Consider the following 19276-nt stretch of genomic DNA (forward strand, 5'->3'; position numbering starts at 1 on the left):
TAAATTGACAAGCAAATTCTAAAATTCCATAGGGAAATACAAAGGATCTAGAATAGCCAAAACAACTTTGAAAAGGATAAAGTTGGAATACACTACCTGACTTCAAGACTTACAATGTTTCAGTAACCAATACAGTGTGGTATTGACATCAAGAGAGAGAAAGAGATAATGAAACAGAAGAGTACAAAAATAGACCCACACATATGTGGGGCAATTGATTTTAGACAAAGGTGCAGAGGTAATTGAGTGGAGAAAGAATAGTCTTTTCAACAAATACAGCTTGTACAACTGGACATCCACATACAAAAAAAGAACTTTAATTCTCACACCACATGCAAATGTTAACTCAAAATGGATCATAAACTTGAGTGTAAAACTTAAAACTGCAAAACTTCTAAACTGATCAATTATACTTTATCAAAATTAAAAATAAGCTGCAGGCTGGAAAAAATATTTTCAAATCATATATCTAATCAAAGACTTGGATTCAGAATATGTAAAGAACTCTCAAATTCAGGAATAAGAAAGCAAAAAAAAAACAAAGAATAAAATGAGCAAAAGAAGGGGGCAAAAAATAGAAAAAATAGGCAAAAGAGTTGAATACTTCACAAAAGAAGATACACAAAAGGCAAACAAACACATGAAAAGATACCCAATATTGTTAGCAATTAGAGAAATACAAATTATAACCACTATGTAATACCACTACACACCTACTAGACAGCCAAAATTAAAAGGATCGACCATACCAAATGTTGGCAAAGACGGAAAAACTGGTATTTTGGTGGCAATGCAAAATAAAACAATCACTGTGAAACATTTTGGCAACTTCTTAAAAAGTGAACATACCAGATGACCTAGCCATTCCACCCATCAGTATTTACTCAAGAGAAATAAAAGCACTTGTCCACACAGACTTGTACCCCAACATTCACAGCAGCTTGATATGAAGTAGCCCAAAACTGTAAACAACCCAAATATCCATCATCAGCTGAGTGCATAAACAAACTGTAGGATATCCAGGCAATGAAATACCTCTCAACAATAAAAAGGAATTAACTACTGATATACACAACAAAATGGATGAATCTCAAAATAATTATGCTGAGTGAATTCAGACAAAAAGAGTACATACTGGATGATTCCACTTATGGAAAATTCCAGAAAATACAACAATTTATAGTGACAGAAGGTGAACTGACTGGTGGTTCACTGTGGATGGGGAGGGAGGCAAGAAGGGAAGGATAACAAAAGGCCACAGGGAAACTTTTGTGGGTGATGGGCATTTTCATTATCTTGGTTTTATGGTGATGGTTTCACTAGTGTACACATTATGTCAAAACGTCTCAACCTGTGTACTTGAAATGTGTATAGTTTATTGTATGTCGATTATACTTCAATAAACAAACAAACAAAAAAACCCATTGAGGGGGAAAGATATGGTGTGTCAAGATGCACTCAAATCCTGTTAATGGCTAAGACCATTCTTGTTATCCTGTATCAGCCTTTCATCACTACAAGAGAACTCTAAGATGAAAATAGAAATAAGAATTTGAGGAAAGGTACAGGAGGAGCAAGATCTACTTTAGATAATCTGGATTCTAACATAAATTCACTCACTGTAGATTGGAGAAAGTTAACCTAGCTAATCCCCAACAGTATTAAAAATTATGACCTCTGAAAAGAAATCGTATACAAGGCACCCCAGAAATATCTGGGAACATTCATATGCAATAGCAAGAGCACTAATATATAATTTTCCATTTTTCTAGAAGCACTACAGCAACAACTAAAATCACCAAAAAAATCACCAAAAATGATCTTAAATTTGCTCCACATTTGTTTTGCTCTGAATTTGTGGTACAATAACACTGTAGAGATCACTGAAATTCATTGTTTCTACCAAAGAAATCTAAAATAACCTTTTAAAAAAGGGCCATCCTTAATAATCCAATGAACAACAAGGTAAAAAGGAATGAGACTGAAAGATTAAAAGGCAGTAGCAGTGTGGTATATGTATGTATAGCATGGGTGAAAATGGTTCCTTACCCCATTCTCCTTCCTTCGATGTTCACCAGGAACTTTTACACCATTTCTTTTTAAACCTGGATCCTGAGACCTTGGTCCACTCACTAGGCACAAAATTCAAAACTATAAATTAATACCAGAGTTGACAGATACTGTTAAGTACCAGTTCATTTCTGAGTTCTGTAATGATTGCCCTTCGATATTTTCAGTCGAAAGCATACTTGAAATATTTTCTAATATCAATGATATTAAGGTCTCATAATTCTGCCTGTTTTAGAAAACCTTACTTGGAACAGTGCATGGTGAGCACTACAAAATGCCACATGCTAACTGTTCCCTAGGAAGCTGCATGATTCAGAGGAAGAAAAATGAACAAGATAAGTGTACTTCTGATTATGAGTAATTCAAACCATTTGCTAGAGTAGCTCCTCCTAGTTCTCCGTTTAGCTAGTCCGTAGTGAAACCAGACACAGTTTCACTGAAAGAATTCAGTGAAAATTAAATCAATCCATCCTTGTGCTCATTAACAGTGTTTGTAACTTCTACGGGAAGAAAGCAACTGAAAAATACAGCAAATGGTATTTTGAATATCTGGCTTATTGAGGGCATTTGGTGGTAATTCGTAAGTACTATGAAATATGTCCCCGTTTAGTTAAGTAAAAAAATTTCCATATTCTTAGTTTGGAAAAGCACTAACTGGAAAACACTGTATTCTGCGTTTTTTAAAAAAAAAAAATTTTTTTTACACTTCTCTCCCATTAGAGTGTAAACTGATTAGTGAGTTCTTATCTTTTTTTTTTAATAAATTTTATTGGGGAACAGTGTGTTTCTCCAGGGCCCATCAGCTCCAAGTCATTGTCCTTCAATCTAGCTCCAAGTCCAGTTGCTGTTTTCAATCTTAGGTGCAGGGGGCGCAGCCCACCATCCCATGTGGGAATTGAACTGGCAACCTTGTTGAGAGTTCGCTCTGTAACCAACTGAGCCATCCAGCCGCCCCTCCGGCAGCTCCGGCAGCTCCTTGTCTTCAATCTAGTTGTGGAGGGCTCAGCTCACTGGCCCAAGTGGGACTCGAACCAGCAACCCCGTTGTTCAGAGCTCGAGCTCTAACCAACTGAGCCATCCAGCCACCACTGTATTCTGCTTTTTGGCTAAGAATAATTTTCTAAGCCGAAAGATATGGGTCTCTCAGTACCACTTAATGCATAAGGGGAAAACAGTCTTAACTTAAACTGATATATCATAATAAACAAATAATATCAACAAAGAATTTTTAAAACACATGAAATTAAGCTTATATTTGTACTGCCTGTAATCAGAAAAATTATTAAATTATTTCTCAAGAAATTTCTTTTGAATCAAACGCCTACTGTACCTGCCTTGAAGCTCAGCACCAATCCCCATATTAATAAATACACTGCCTTCAAAGCCAGGTATCACATTTATACCTAACTCGAGCATGTTAGCTTTATTTTTGAAATACTGTTCCATTCTCTGACACAATAGCTCGGGTAATCTGTCACAATATTTCTGCAAGAAAAATAAATCTATCATTTAAAAATAACTGCTTTCTTTGCTGCCTCAAAGAGAGCATTGAACCATCTTTTCCTTAGCATGTTCAGTTACATAATTACAGTACAAGGCAAGGGGTTTAAAAATAATTTCATATACATCCTGGATCCCTGTTTCTAGTTAAACCGGAAAAAAAAATATGGCAATAGTCTTTTGTTCCAAAATCTAGAAGTCTACACCAAAAAGGTTAGCACCTTACTAAAGGACATTAAAAAGCAATCCTGTTTTATCCCAGTTTAAACACTGTGTGGCACTGCTGTTTTGTGACATGTGAAAACAGCTCCTTTATCTGCGGATTATATTTCTCACATTACAGACACACCGAAACTGCATATTGCACTATTGAGAGGCTGTTTAATAATTAACCCAGTGCTATGTTGGAGGATATTTGAACTGGTAGATGAACGGGTAAAATTCATCTCATTTATTAGAAAAGGATGTTTGCAGGAATGTAAATAGAGAACAAAATAAAAATAAGGTACAGATGTCAATTTAAAACTACAAAAAAAGGCTTAGGAAAAAATAAGTGCTTATTTAAATTAAAACGACAGACACCAGTGATACTGAAAGGCATGTCAAACAGGCTGGTTGAGGTGATTCAAGTTCCACTCCTGGCTCTGTGTCTAGCTGTGTGGCCTCTGATAAGTCATTTAACCCCTAAGTATCAACATTTCTCATCTACAGAGTGGAAGAGGCCAGACTAAGTCAATTCTGCGGTCCCCACACTCTGAATTTAATAATTTCTAATTGCTGGGTACCTATGGATAGTCATATTAAAGCAATAAAACTGATATTTTTTGACATCCAATAATTAACATCTATTACTTTCATTCTTTCTCCCAATTATATACTGAAGGCACAAACCCTCAACCCTCCATTTTAAAAGTTCCCCCATTTCCAGAACTACCTAGTAACCCTCCTTCAACCAACGGCTTCCCACTAAGAGACCTTCCCACAGATCTCAGATCTGAAACTGCTAACCCTCCCACATCCCACGAGACCTCCTGGGTCCCGGGGATGGCTGTGTCCTTAACGTCTGGCGCTGCTTTCGGCCCGTTATTTCTCCACCTTCAGGGATTACCTTCTCCCCTCTCCTCACCGTCATCTATGAACTCTAGTCACAACCCTGGTCACCACCCCCTCACTCCTGTGTTCCCTCCACTCCGAGTCCTGCCTTCATTCTGCGTGACTTTCCTACCCCATGGCCAGCCTCTCGGCTCTGTGGCTTCCTGGTCCCTGCTGTAATTCAGGCTCATTTCATGGCCACGCTGGAACCACGTCACCTAGAAGTGCTCTACCTCTGAAATCTTACTTTCAAACACTCTACTTTTGGACCATGATTTCCGCTCACTACGCTCCTTCATGCCCCGAGACTTGCAGTCTCTCAACCTGCCCACTCCTTCCCCGCAGCTTCGATGGCATCCTGCCTGTCTCCTCTTCGCCCCGTCCCACGGACCCTCCACTGCATTGGTCTGGCCAAGCCCCAACCTTAGGCCAATCCAACCCCCTGCTTCTCCTCTCACAACCCTTTGGGCTGCAGAAAAATCAGCCGGTCGCATGGTCTGCGTGCGCTCTCGTGGCCTCTGTAGGCCCCGGAGCCTGCCTTCCCCAGAGGGGCTCCCTCCTGTGCCCCCCAGCGGTTCACACTGCCACCCCCCTCCATCATCGCTTTCCGATGACTTCACCTCTGACTTCAGAGAAAACACATGTTTTCAGGGGAGAAGTCCCTCACCGTGCTCCCACGAATGCACGCATGTATCTGCATGTGCAACAGTCTGCTTTCTGTCCTGTTACAATGGAGGCTCCCCCGTCTGCCCACGAGAGCGACTCGCCGCCAGCGCTGAGGGAGCACCTTTCTAGTGACGTGCCCATCGAGCGTTCCCTCTCTTTCTTGTGTTTCAGCCTCCTGCTCTCCTGACTCCTTCCCACCTGCATTAAAAACGATCGTACAACTTCTCTCGTCTTCAAGCAAAACAAAACGAAACCATGCCCTCGTCTCCCCATGACAGCCAGGTGTCAGACGAGCGGTCTCTCCTCACTGGGGCCACGTCCTTACCTCGTTCCCCCCTCACATCACCTGGGTCCTGATCACACGCCACCTCTCCCCCAGGCCCTCCAATGCATGAAATCAAAGTTCAAATCTTTGTGGTGACTCATCTAATGCTACCTACCAATATCCCTGCCAGGGGGGCGTTCGTGACGAAGGAAGAAACGCACTTCACTCCTCTGACTTCCAAATCTCTGCAGAACATCAAACATCCGCTCATTATCAGCAACTGGACGTTCTAAAAGAAACAAACAGAAACCGCGTTATCTGCAGGTAAAAAGACAAACATATTGTGTACCATCGATCCTTCATGTAAATTATGCACTCTGAATGTAGGAAATACTAAGCACCTTAGACCACTGTTTTTCATGAAAAGAACCCTTACAAAATGAATTATCACAGATTTTCCACCCATATGATCAGTGTCAAACGTGGGTGGAGACCTGGAAAGAGGAATGGAGCTGGGCCGGCTTTTCAGGAGCTCAAGAGCATAATGCAGTGAGCTGCATATGAGCCATTTAACCTCTGCGGGTTTCAAAAGTTCCTGTTACATAGGAAGGTCTCTGAGGTCCCTTCTAACTCTAATGGTTCTATGAATCTCTAAATATACAAACCAAAAATTTTAAAAACAACTCTCTAAATAGCCTAGTCTTACTGTCTATTAGGCTATTTTTAAATCATAATTTTACTATGTTTAAAAAAAAAAAGAAGTCACATGTTCTCTCCACTCCAAGAGAGAGAACATTTCTAAACAAAAGGATATTTACTGCTCTGAAAATATATCTACTTGGCAGTGAGACTGCCAGTTGTCAGAACTTTTCTAGAGACAAAAAGAAGGACTTGGCTAAATACCCTAATAGATGGGAATTTCCAGAGAAACAATGTATCTTGAGCTCCCCTCAGAAAACTTCCAATCTCAAGGGATCTGGATATAAAAAGAAACATACTGTCTGAGGATGCAATTCTTTAAATCCAAGAAACGCCAAGTAATGTATCATTTTTAACATAAGAATGCTGCAATAGCCTAAGAAAATTGAATGCACTTGTCAGTAATCAAAGACACTATCTAAGCACTTAAATAAACAACATGGGCAGAAAACGGAGCAGCCAAGCATTCAGCAGCCAATTTTGTGAACTAACCCTGAACTTAATCGGCCTCCTTGCAACAAACAGTGCAGTTCTGGTTCTATTTACAGTAACATAACATACTGTGTTGACACAGACACTCCTCTTCTACAAAACAGAAATTTTAACTAATACCCTTCCCGCTCCCCCGCAAAGGAAACAACCACGTCTGAGTACTCATCTCCCCAAAAGAAATTCTGAGTAGACCCTCCACCTCCTCTCTCTCTCTCTCTCTGTCTCTCTCTCTCTCTCTCTCTCTTTCAAGAGAAGTGAAGTGAAATCTCTGGGTTCCAGAAGCAGAGAGAAAACTCTTTGGAAGTAAAACAGCTTCCAGTCCATGCTGGGTTGGACCCTCCTAAAAGGGCAGGAACCATCTTGTAAGGTCTAGGAGCTAAGGTCCTGATGGCCTGTGATGACAGAAGACCAGGCTTAGGCCTGCACTTGCTGAAATACACTTCAAAGGCCGTTAAAGCGCCCTACTAACACCCCGCCTCCAACCACCTCTATCTCCTGCCCTCAGCATCCGTGCCTCTGTGACTCTGAACACGCCACTCCTAGCCTGACAATCGCCCCCAGCACCCCCCTGTCCTTCTGCAGATGAGCACGCCCACCCATCACACTGTGTTATGAAGGTCTGCTCAAACGCGCTTCTGCTTTAAGGCAGGAAACTTCCTCTCTCTACCCCGCACAATCGAGTGTGGTTGCAAGCCCTTAAGAGGAATCCAGGGGACGGTCTCTGCGCAAACAAGGGAGTGGGCAGTAAGGAAATGGAGATGGCAAACAGCAGCCACTCATTTTCAAAGACTGTCCGTGAAAGAAAATGAGAAACAGGAGAAGCTAACAAAATGGAAGTAATATACTTACTATTTTAGAAAAGGGGCACGCTGGACAATTTATAGCAAAAAAGGAGTAGCTGAAAACATTAATAGCTATTACTTACTGAGAGCTAACACTAAATGTGCCAGGGGCTAACTAAGCCCCCTTCGAATATTATCTCCTGGAATCCTCACACCGTCCTATGAGGTCTACTCAATAATTATCCCAATTCTATAGATAAAACACTTGAGGACTAAAGAAATTAAAAAATCTTGCCTTAAATTATGAAGCTAGTAAACGACAGAGACAGCATTTTGATACCCAAGACCTTGCTCTTAATCACCACACCATACAAACAACCCTCAAATGAATTATGAATTCACCACAACCAATCAAAATCCCAGCAGAATTTTTCATAGAACCTTTGCAAAGAAAGTCTAAAATTTATCTGAAAAAGAAAATATACAAGAATAATAGCTCAGGTAATTTTTTTTGAAAAAGCAGAAGAATGAAATAAGCACTTGCCTTAAAGATACCTAATATGTTATGAAACTATAGTAATTAAAACTGGTTCTGGGGTGGCCGAATGGCTCAGTTGGTTAGAGCATGAGCTTTCAACAACAAGATTGCCGGTTCAATTCCCACATGGGATGGTGGGCTGCGACCCCCGCAACTAAGATTGAAAACAGCGACTGGACTTGGAGCTGAGCTGCGCCCTCCACAACTAGATTGAAGGGCAACAACTTGAAGCTGATGGGCCCTGGAGAAACACACTGTTCCCCAATATTCCCCAATAGAAATAAAACAAACACACAAACAAACTGGTTCTGTCCTAAATAAGAAGATAAAACTAAAACAAACTGACTAAAGCTGAAAGAACATAACCTTATGTAAGATATGACATAGGCTATTAAGTGATTTGTCACATCAATGAGGCAGAAACCCAACTGTTCAATATGACACTTAAGAAGATTCACTATCCACTTGGGAAAAAATATTAAATCCCTAAAACACACTAGTCACAAATATTAATGAGGAAGGGGACAGAAAGGGAGGGGAAGGGAGGAAAGGAAAAGACTTTAAAACTTGTAGTACGAAATAAAAGGAGAGTGTGTTTAAAGTCTTGGAGTAAGGAAAGGATTTTCCCACAAAAATGCCTGAGGTCCAGAATACAGCAGTTTTTGTTTTGTTTTGTTTTGTTTAATGCCTACAAATCAAGAGGGAAAAGGCAAAAGCAAAAGGAAACATGAGCAAAGGCTATGGGAAAAAAAGATTTTTTGTTTTTAAACAGAAACTCAAGTTGCCAATAACCTAATGAAAAAATGGGCAGCATCAGGTTAGCAAAAATTAATATATGATTATTTTTGTAAGAATAGCAATTTTTTTTGACATTCAGTATTACTTTACATTAGTTTCAGGTGTACATCAGAGTGGTTAGATATTTATATAATTTCTGAAGTGATCCCCTGATTGGTGTAGTACCCTCCTGGCATTCATTATACACAGTTTGTGCACCATTATTGACTATATTCTCTGTGCTGTAATTTACATTCCCGTGACTATTTTGTAACTACCAATTTGTAAAAAAAGTTAATGTGTTATTGTATCAACTGTTGATAAGGGATACTATTAGAAATAACTGGTAGGAGTGCACACTTACATAGCTTCTGTTGAGGGAAATCTGGCAATATACATTTTAAAATGTGTGACAATTTAACTAAGCAATTCCACTTCTGAAATGCTTCACGTGATCAAGAGGCTCCTGAAAGGATTTTTATTGCAGCATTTATAAAAACAAGAGTAGAATTCATTTAAATGTTTGTGAATAAAGAAATGACTAGATGAACTACAGTTGATGCAGACGATGGAAAATTATGATTAAAAATAATGCTGTAGATTTATACATTAATTTGAATTAGATTTATACAATTAATTTGAAAAGATCTCCAAGCTATGTTGTAAGGTAAAACAGTAAAGTGCAGGATGTTCATATATATGACACTATTTACGTAAAGAAGAAAATAGAGGAAAAGACAACCTACAAAACTATTTCTACAGTTATGTATAAATGGAGAGAAAAAGGTCTGAAAAGTTATCTGCTTAAATTATAAGCAATTACATCACGCAATCGGGGATGGGGATGGGAAAGAGACTTCTATCTATATAATTTTCTCTTTTACAAAAAGAAGACATCCAGGTGTTATTTGTCATTTTTTTTTAATTTAAAAAAATTACAAGGAAATCCATTAAACATCATCATCACATTGTTAAGGGTTACTGAACTCCAGTGAGGACGATATTAGTGAGAAAAGGGAACAGGTGGATCAATAGTTTCAAGAGTGTGAGCCTTGGCAAAGAGGAAGAACATTCCTTCCTCTAAGGAAATCGGAAGATAGGGTGGGTACACACTCAGAAAGACTCTAAGTACAGAGGAAGAAGACTGAGGAACTCAGATGAGTAGTTTCAACCATCTCAGTAAAACAGAAAGCAAGGTAGAAAGCTGAATGCAAGGAGGCGACCAGAAGCAGATAGAGAAGCTCATTCATTCATTCATTCAGTAAAGATTTACTGAGCACCTACTGGAGACCAGGCACTGTCCCTGAACTGGGTGCAGCAATGAACAAGATAAGCAGAGTCTCTATTCAGGGAGTTTACACTCTAGTGCATGTGTTTGGGGCTGCAAGGATTAAACAGGCAATAAACCAATCAATATGCACAAAAAAGAGTGACACATGTTATGCAGAGGATTAAATCAGGATGATACAACAGAGACCTTAGCAAGATGCTCAGGAACCACCTCTGCAAGGAGGTAACATTTTAACTGAAATCCAAGTGACCGGAAGGAGCAGCAACGACAATACGGAGGGAGAGCAACGCAGATCATGGGAACAGCTAGTGTCAATGGCTCTAAGGTGGGAAAGAGCTTAGTTTGGTTTATTCAGAAATATAAAAAAAGATGAAGAAGGGGGCAAGGAAGGAAATGGTACCAGATGAAAACAAACCTATAAGACCTCACAATCTAAGATCAAGGGCTTGGATTTTATTCTAAGTAGAAAAAAAGCCACTCCAGAGTTTCATCAGGGAAGTCAAACTATCCAATTTTCATTTAAAAAGGATTACCTGGGTTTCTTTATGCGAATGGCCTAATCCAGCTCCTACCTGAAGGTTAAGAATAAGCAATTCCAGGTGAGTGCAGAAGACATTCTAGAACACCTGCCTGTGGGAAAGTCAACCAAAGGTGAATAATAAGAGGACTTGCCTGGTAAGAAGTGAGTGCTCAGCTGAAGTCAGAGCTCACGAATGGTGTGAACCCAATTAACACAGTGTGTGACCTGGCACCCCCAGAGGAGAAAAAGGAACAGTGGGAGTTCACCCAGGCTGTAGAGGAACCAGGCAGAGCTTATGAAAAATTACTCCCACATCTACAAACTCCTAAGGGGCCAAAAAGAAACCACGCTGTCCCATTTCAGAGACCCAAAGAACTACACGGGGGAGGACTGATTTCAAAGTCAAAAGAATGCCTATGATTTCAACACTGCCTCCTCCAACATTGAATAGCTTTTCCTAATAACCTTGAACAGCTTTCCCTAAAAACCTACAAAAACTTCGAGAGGGCAAAAACAATCAGGATGCCTCAAATTTCTAACTAAGCAAAGCCTAAGCAGACAAAAAATACTTTCGGGCACCATACATTTTACTGTAACCCCCAGAATCTTCCACCTGGTATATCAGCTGCCTGTCCTTTGACCTTTTCTACTGTGGTGTCTTCATTGTGTTGCAGAGGAAGAAAATAGCAGAAAGACTTTATGTCACAGCAAAGCTGGATCAAGAACACCATCTCCTGATGGACACGCTAGTCTACAGTTTCTCTGTGGATAAACACAAGCATCACACACGACCGTGTCTGCAAACCAGTAGTTAAGAAAAGACGCAAGGACTAAAGCACAAGGTGGCCTGGGTCTCATACCTGAGCCACACCACACTTCAGCCAAATGGCAATCGCTCTCGCCGGGTTCTTTACACAAATCCACCACATCTCTGCACACTGTTTCTGGGGTAACTGGAACTTCTGTGAAGTGCTGCTCATTGTTGCTGAGGTACACCGTCAGAAACATCTGGAAACAAACAGAAACACAACAGTTATCAGTACTGTCCACACTGTTGATGGTCACTTTGTTCACCTCTATTTCCTTCCCCAAACAGTCTCAGTCAAGTGTAAACGTTCAGCAAAACAGTATGGCTGTCCTCTGGCCCAAGTGGGGGAGGGACCCGGAGCTCTGCTGAGGGGACTCTGCCACCTACAGGAGCAGGGCCAGCGGAGCCCTGGGGGAGCCCTGGAGTCCAGTCTAACCAGTTCACACTAACGGTCAAATTAAATCTCTGACCTTTTATTTACATGATTTGCTTACTGAATACTTGTCTAGTTGTTAGTGTGTGCCAGACCCAAACTCCAAACAGAGCTTCCTGTCAGTCCTTGAGGGTAGTCAGGGGGACAGCAAGCTAATATTCTCATTTATGCACAGCCTCTGTTTGGAAGGATACATGAGAACACAGCATGTGCTCCTTCGGAAGGAAGACTGGGATGGGGAACAGGGGACAGAACTTGAAGGGAAATCTAATATTTATACCATGTGACTATATTACCTATTCAAAAAATTGTACTTTTAAAAGTAAAATGTTTTCATCAAATTAAAGGCCTACTTTAAAGTGTAATACCTCATCGATACGTGTGACTGGAAATGATTAGCTGTTATGCTGAAACAGATGCGACCTGGGATAAACACTCGGGCCAGCAGAGGGTTTAAATCGAAAACTCATTAACCTTTCTCCCAGTAAAAATAGACCCTGTGTCTTAAGAACACTGCTACTAAAGAATTCATGTTTTCACACCTGTTAAACTACCAAAAAAAGTGCTGTTTATTCCCAGTGCTGAAGAAACAGAGCAAAACAGCAAACAAACTGTCCATAGCGATGCCGGTCAGTAACCCCGTGTTCATTCAACTCAATGAGCGAGAAGAACGTGCACAAGAGGAGGTCAGTGGGCTCAGCTGGGGAGGGGCGGGGGGGGGGGTACGGTACTCGCTCCTTCTTGCACTAAACCCATGTTTTCTTAAGGGAATCCAAGTTCCATTTCTTGCCACCGAAGCTCTGTACTTGCAAAAATGTGTATAAAAGAAGTAATTTGAAACATAGAAGGTAACCCATTACAATTAGAAGGTAACCCAAAAAAATGGACAACAGTGGATACTGTTGAAACAATAAATACAAGGAATGAAAAAAACCCCAAACTGCAGTTTCCCAGGATGAGCTCCGAAGCTTTGAGCTAATGACAGCGGGTTTTGCACATTTTGATAAACCGGATTACATAAAGATACATAGTTCTAGGTCTCAACTTGGCCAACAAGGCAGCACTTTAAAACTGTTACAAAAAAATCATCAAGCCTTGAAAAAAATAACAAAGATTAACTAAGCTCACAGAATTCCCCCTGCCGATGCTCTGGCAAAATATACAGCACACTGAATGACAGAAATAAACAATTTACACTTTAGTATGAAACAAAACTTCTCTCTCCTATACTCCCCACACACACCAAAACTGTCTTTGAGTTAAACACTTCAAAAATAATAACTGTTTCCCTTGTAAATATAAAACTTGGAGATGTTAATATTAAACACAGAAATATTTAATATACAATCTATATACTAAACACACACTGTATCGACAAATAAAAGGCAATAGCACCTTACCGTGTAATGTCATCTTTCAGAGTGCTTTCACATACATTATCTCAGATAAGCAAAACACGTGTTATTTTCTCTTTATAAATGGGGGGGAGACGGGGGAAGGCTCAGAGAAGTGATCTACTTGGGTACTAAAATGAGAGGCTCAGGGTACAATTCTGTTCTTCTGATCCATCCTCTCCTCTTTCATGTCCTTACAGGAGAAGGATATTGGGAAAGGCTCTATTTAACCACAATAAGCCAAACTTTAATAGCGATTTGGCCTTTTACTTTCTGGAAAACAGCTTCGTTTATTAAAAAGGAGAATTACAAACAAGAATGAGAGATTCCTTTTCCCCCAAACACCCACAGGATTAACAGCGGTGTGAATGGCAGGTGCGTGAGCTGACCCCATTTCTACCTGTCCTGAATGAAGATGAGCTCCGTGTGATTTCAGTAATTGCACTCAGGTCTTCCATGCGGGGCCAGCAAGGCGTCGTTGCTGCCGATTCCCTGGCAGCGGAGCTGGGTCCTAACACCAGCTTTGTTAATAATTAGACTACCTTAGGGAAGTAATGTCACCTCCCTGAATCTTAGCCTCCTCATCTTCAAAATAAGAGTCTTTAAATTCCCAAAGAGCCACCATTTATTTTAGGTGTTTATGAGGTGTCAGAGTAAAAGCCAAGGTCTTCACAACAGCCTACAAGTTGGAAGTTAGCGATTCAGGCATGAAGAGAGGACCTGAACGAAGGCAGAGGTAAGGAGGACAGAGAGGAAAGGGTAGGTTCCATAGAAAAGACAGGAGCTGGTGACTAAATGAGAGTGGGGGGGCACAGAGGTGTGTGTATGAACTGAACAAGTCAACGATTACTGAGAGAGTGAGTTGGGGAAGAAAGGGCGGTTGCTTTGTTTTATGATTGCGATAAAGTGATAAGGTAGGGAGGGGAAGGCAGAGGGAGTTTGGTTTGGATTAGCATATTGTGGTCTGCCCCGCCCCCTTCCCTGCCCCGCCCCCTTTCCAGCTCCGCCCCTTTCCCAGCCCTTGTCTCCTTGAAGCCCCTCCAGGCTCTCGGCACCAGCGTCCTCCTTGGGGTGCCTCCTTCCCGTGTCAGCCTCCTGGAGGGGCCTGCGCGCTTTCTGTTCCTGTGCTTGCCATGCTCTTCCCCGTGGGCCACAAGCCTGGCTCCCTCGTGTCCTTCAGGTCTGGACTCCAATGCTGACTTCTCCGTGAGGCCGTCCTGGCCACCCCTCCTAAAATCCACACCACCCTCACGCGTGCGTGCGCACACACACTGCCCTGCGTTATGTGTCCTCTCGGCACAGTCACCCACAGACGGCTCATGCTGTTTAGTTAACTTGTTTTGTTAGCTGTCTTCCCTACTCGGACGCAAGCTCCATACAGCCCTGGGTTTATCTGCCCGGTGTGGTATCCTCAGCACCTCCAACTGTGCCCGGTCTGTAAAAAGCATACAGTGTGCTTATGAATGAATAAATCCTGAAGCTATTGTTGCATTTTACAGATTTACCTCTGACTTATTTTCACAGGAAGTTTTCGTTCGGGTATGAATAAGTGATATAGCACCCAGCATGGAGCACAGCTAGAGACGCGGAGACATCACAGAATGTGTGCTCTCCTCATTTCCTTAGCTTCTATCACGCTCCAGTCATCCTACTTCTGTTTCAACATTCTTTCATTCATTCTACATTTACAGGCCATCTAGCTTATGGTCTAAGTTCTAATGTCGAGATAATCCTTACTAATAGTGAATACAGTACACAGTACAAAATTCAAGCCAGAGAGCTGTGTGCAGAGGGCCAGCCAGCCCACAGGGAGGGAGGCAGGGCAATACATACCCCTGCTTAGCCCTTTCCCTGAGAGCCCCTCCCACTCCCCACTGGCAAACCCATCTAGCAGTCGCTTGGCACGGGAAGCCATTGGTGCAGAAGCCTGGGGCACAAAGCTGGGGGGGTGGGGAAGGTGGCGAGTAGAGTGAATCTGGAGGGGCAAGCAAAAGAGGCTGAAGACAAGTCTTCCTCTCCGTCCTCATACTCCACGACTGCATCCGCTTCGTTAGAGAGGGCTCGTCGGCAAGGATCCCAACCTGTGAGCAGGAGCCCAGCTAAGGACTGTCTGGGAGAACATCCCCAGCGGAGGGACGACCCTGAGGAGGGATCAAGGTAGTCACAGCTGAGGAACAGGAAGGTCACCATAGAGGGAGCAAGGGGAAAGGATTACAGATTAGCGCGGAGAGTCTGGATCACACAAACCTTTATAGGCCATTGGTGCTCAAACCGTGGCATGGAGGGTAGTTCATCACAGATGCTAGGCACCCCCTGGGAGTCTCTGATTCAGATCATCTGGGAAGGGGACTGAGATTCTGCATTTCTAACAAGCTGCACGTGATGCTGATACTGCCGGTCTGGAAACCACAAGCTGAGAAACAGTGTTCTAAGGCCACAGCAAGGCGTTCGGATTTTAATCTAAGAGGCCATGGGTGGCAAACCATTAGAAACAGAAAGTAGATTAGTGGCTGCCAGGGACTAGGGGAGTGACTGCTAATGGGGGTACAGGGCTTCTTTTTGAGGTGATGAAAATGTTTTGGAATCAGTGGTGATGACCATTCCATAACTTTGTGAATATACTAAAAACCACTGAATTGTATACTTTCCAGGGTGACTTTATATAGTATGTGAATTATATCACAGTGCAAAAAGCCTACTACATGCTTATTCTGTGAGAGAGAAAAATCTCTTAAGGGAGGTTAAATTAACTCATGGAAAAATTAGAGAACAATTTAGCACTAAATTACACAAATGAGACTTGTAGTAAAATGGAAATTCAGAAATAAAAAAAAAGTGATCTGAGATAGATGGAGGTTTCAGCAAAGGGGCATACATTATTGGAAAGTGTAAAAAAAAAAATTATAGTAACCTTATTCCCAAACTGCCATCTTTCCCTGGCACTTTATATTTTCTAATACACCATAAAACATCACATTCCAAGACAATAAACATGACTTCCTTTGTCTCTTTTCCATAGAGAAACAAGCAAAATGGTTCCCTAAAGTTAACATCCCTGGGAGGCTGTTGTGAGAAACTTGATTATTCTCACTGATTTAAGCTGCAAAGGTGTTCCTGGGAACTTTTTAGCTAAATTATTTTCATCATAAAGAGTGCAGCAATAATCAGATCAAAACAACACCTCAGCTTTTAAAGATGTACCTGCATAGTACGAGGACAATAATTGCTGGGGCATCGGAAAATGCTCACAACATTTAGCAGAGTAGATGGCTTTTCTTCTCTTGGCAGAAGAAGTGAATACCAATCGGCCTTTCTCAGTGACATTAAAACTGCCTTCCTACTTGTGAATCAGGAACTTCATTTTTTTTAATGAACTACAGGGGAGGAGATCAAGCAATAAATGATAGAGTAAACTAAAGAGCGGAAGATATAACTGAAGATCATATAAGATAATATAAATGATAAAACCTGGGGCGAATACGTGTAAATTAAAACAATGAGGTACCACTTACAACTATTAAATTAGTTTTCAATGGAAAGATAAGCTCCAAAAGAAGTGAGATTGTAAAAAATGTGATTCACTCAACCACATGATGGTGACACACTTAAAAATCCTGACATGATGGTGATACATTGTTTAAAATCTCAATGTGATGGTGATACATTGTTTAAAATCTCAATGTGATGGTGATACATTGTTTAAAATCCCATGTAGAAAGTAAAAAGGAGTCATGTACCAAAGGCCATAAAGTTATGTACACCTCATAACCTAACTTGTGGGAATTTATCCCAAAGAAATAACTAAAATAAAGAAAAACTCCAACTGCCTGAAGATTTTCACCCAGAGTTCAATCTATAAACAATAAGATGGAAAACTAAATATCCAGCAACATGGAAAAGTTAAGCATAAAAAAGTCAAAACATTTGCCAGAAGCACTATGACCCAGCTAGGTGTTAGAAAAATGGTACGAGAAAGCTACAAGACAGAATAATAGTAAGTTGTAGATTATCCCCATTTAAAACATACGTGCATATGAACTGACACAAATGAAATCAGTGGCATTAGGAGAGCAGGTATAGATGTCACTTTAAACAAATTTTAAATCTCAATGTTAATGTATTTTTACAATTTGAAAGTACATGAACATAATATAGACTGTGATAAAAGAATGTGAAAATATTTCATTAAAATGGTAAATGTGGTTATTATTTGCTTCTGCTTCTTCAAATTATCAATCTGAAGAGAAAGAAATTTCTGGGAAAGCTAAAACACTATGTTATACTAAGTTGTGCCACGTAACCGCCACACATTGTAAACGTGATTGATGCCCAAATCGTGGCCAAATGAACACTCGCCCTTCCAAAATCCCAAAGTCACAGACAATTTTCATTGAAAAAGAATGGGATTTATTTTTAAGAATTCCATTTTTACAGGACATGTATTCACTGTAACTACAACATTATGCTATTAAGAATGTCTCATTTTCAAAGAGGCACTATTTCAGATTAAAATTTGGAACACTTTTCCAAGAAGAAATTAAAATAAAAAACTGGCTAGGGTATTTATAAGAAAGTTACTTTTTGTCAGAGGCTAAAATTTCTTTGATTTAAAAAACCATGTGATGTTCCATAAAGAAAAAAGGAACCAAGAGTAGAAGATGTGCCTTGTCACCAAAAGGAAAGAAATTAAGCTTTGCAATAACACCTTCAAATCCCTTAGGTTCACCTAAGAGAAAAAAAAATCACATGAGAGGGGGAAAAAATGTCCTTTAGAGAAAAATGAACAATCTGCAAAAAGAGTGACATAAATCCTCCCCACATCTTACAACTAACTGACAGGAGACTCGCTATAGGGACAGGCAGGTAATAATGCTAGAAGTGAGATGAGAGAAAAGTCTGGGTGATTTTCTGTTTAATAATTCCTCTGTGGAGAGAGAAAGATAAACTATTATTACTTCACTTTCACATCGTGTTGCACCCCACATGAAGGAAGGTCCCAGGTTACTTTCTGGAAGAGGATGTGGCTACCAGGCTTCCTATAACCGCAGTAAGAAAAACACCTCTTAACAGTAGGATACGGAAAGGGTATTTCATTAACAAATAGTAACATCCACCAAAGCATCTTTCATTCTCTCGCATGCACACGGCCACACAGCCCAAGCATGGCTTCCAGCACTGGCAGGGGTTAGAAATGAGACGCAGACCCTGCCAGTCGTCTGGGATTTTCAGCCTCCTGCTCCTCACAGACCTGGCTGTGGGCTCCAGTGGTCACTGCACACGGCTCAGCTCAGCCCCCTGATTCAAACATGCTCCCCCCAGCTGTGGGGAGGCTGCACCCCTTCTACAGTGAGCGTGCTGCTCAGTCACCCCCGCCTGGGCGGCCCGTCCACGTCTCCCCAACAGCTAGGTGGGCAACCTGCAGTGTCTCTGTGGAGCCTCCCTGGGGGCTGGGACAGCTTTTGAGACCTTCCCCTCAAAGGAACTCTCCAGCCTCCCTGATTGGTTCCATCCTCCCCAGTTACCAGAGGGTCACTGCTTACAGAGGCCAATTCAGACTTCTCTGGCCTGGATTTATACCCAAAGCCATTAACTGCTTTTTAAATCTTCATCAATTACCATGAGTTGCGTCTCCCAATGTTCTGTTAGGGGTCGAAGCACAGTTTAGGGACTATGGCGACGGAAAAGCTTGTATTACTTGGGGCAGGGGACAGAGACGGATAATAAACGAGCAAGTTACAGAAAGTGATGTGACAGAGAAAGAGGAAGGTGGCTAGTCGTGGTTAGGGGACGCGTCTAGGGGGACAGACATCTGAAGGAGCAGTTGCTTGAAACGAAGCGTCTGGGGGAAGACGCTGCGTGTAAAGGCGAGACGGGAAGGGGCTCGGTCTGTTCCACGAGCAGAAAGCCAGCCAGGGGATCAGGAACACAGGCCCACACGGAGGGCAGAGA

The 19276-nt window shown here is 41.5% G+C and overlaps 1 protein-coding gene across 1 annotated transcript in view; it reads right to left on the bottom strand.

Moving 5' to 3' along the window:
• Positions 1-19276, bottom strand: part of TP53BP2 (tumor protein p53 binding protein 2) — a 51722-nt gene that overhangs the window by 21781 nt on the left and 10665 nt on the right. Inside the window, exons 2-4 of the mRNA XM_033099578.1 lie at positions 11553-11700; positions 5769-5882; positions 2050-2132 (exon numbers count right to left, since the gene is read on the bottom strand). Coding sequence (XP_032955469.1) covers positions 2050-2132; positions 5769-5882; positions 11553-11700 — 345 coding nt within the window. The remainder of the gene's footprint in view (positions 1-2049; positions 2133-5768; positions 5883-11552; positions 11701-19276) is intronic.

Source organism: Rhinolophus ferrumequinum, chromosome 27, assembly GCF_004115265.2.
Source record: "Rhinolophus ferrumequinum isolate MPI-CBG mRhiFer1 chromosome 27, mRhiFer1_v1.p, whole genome shotgun sequence".
Lineage (NCBI taxonomy): Eukaryota > Metazoa > Chordata > Mammalia > Chiroptera > Rhinolophidae > Rhinolophus > Rhinolophus ferrumequinum.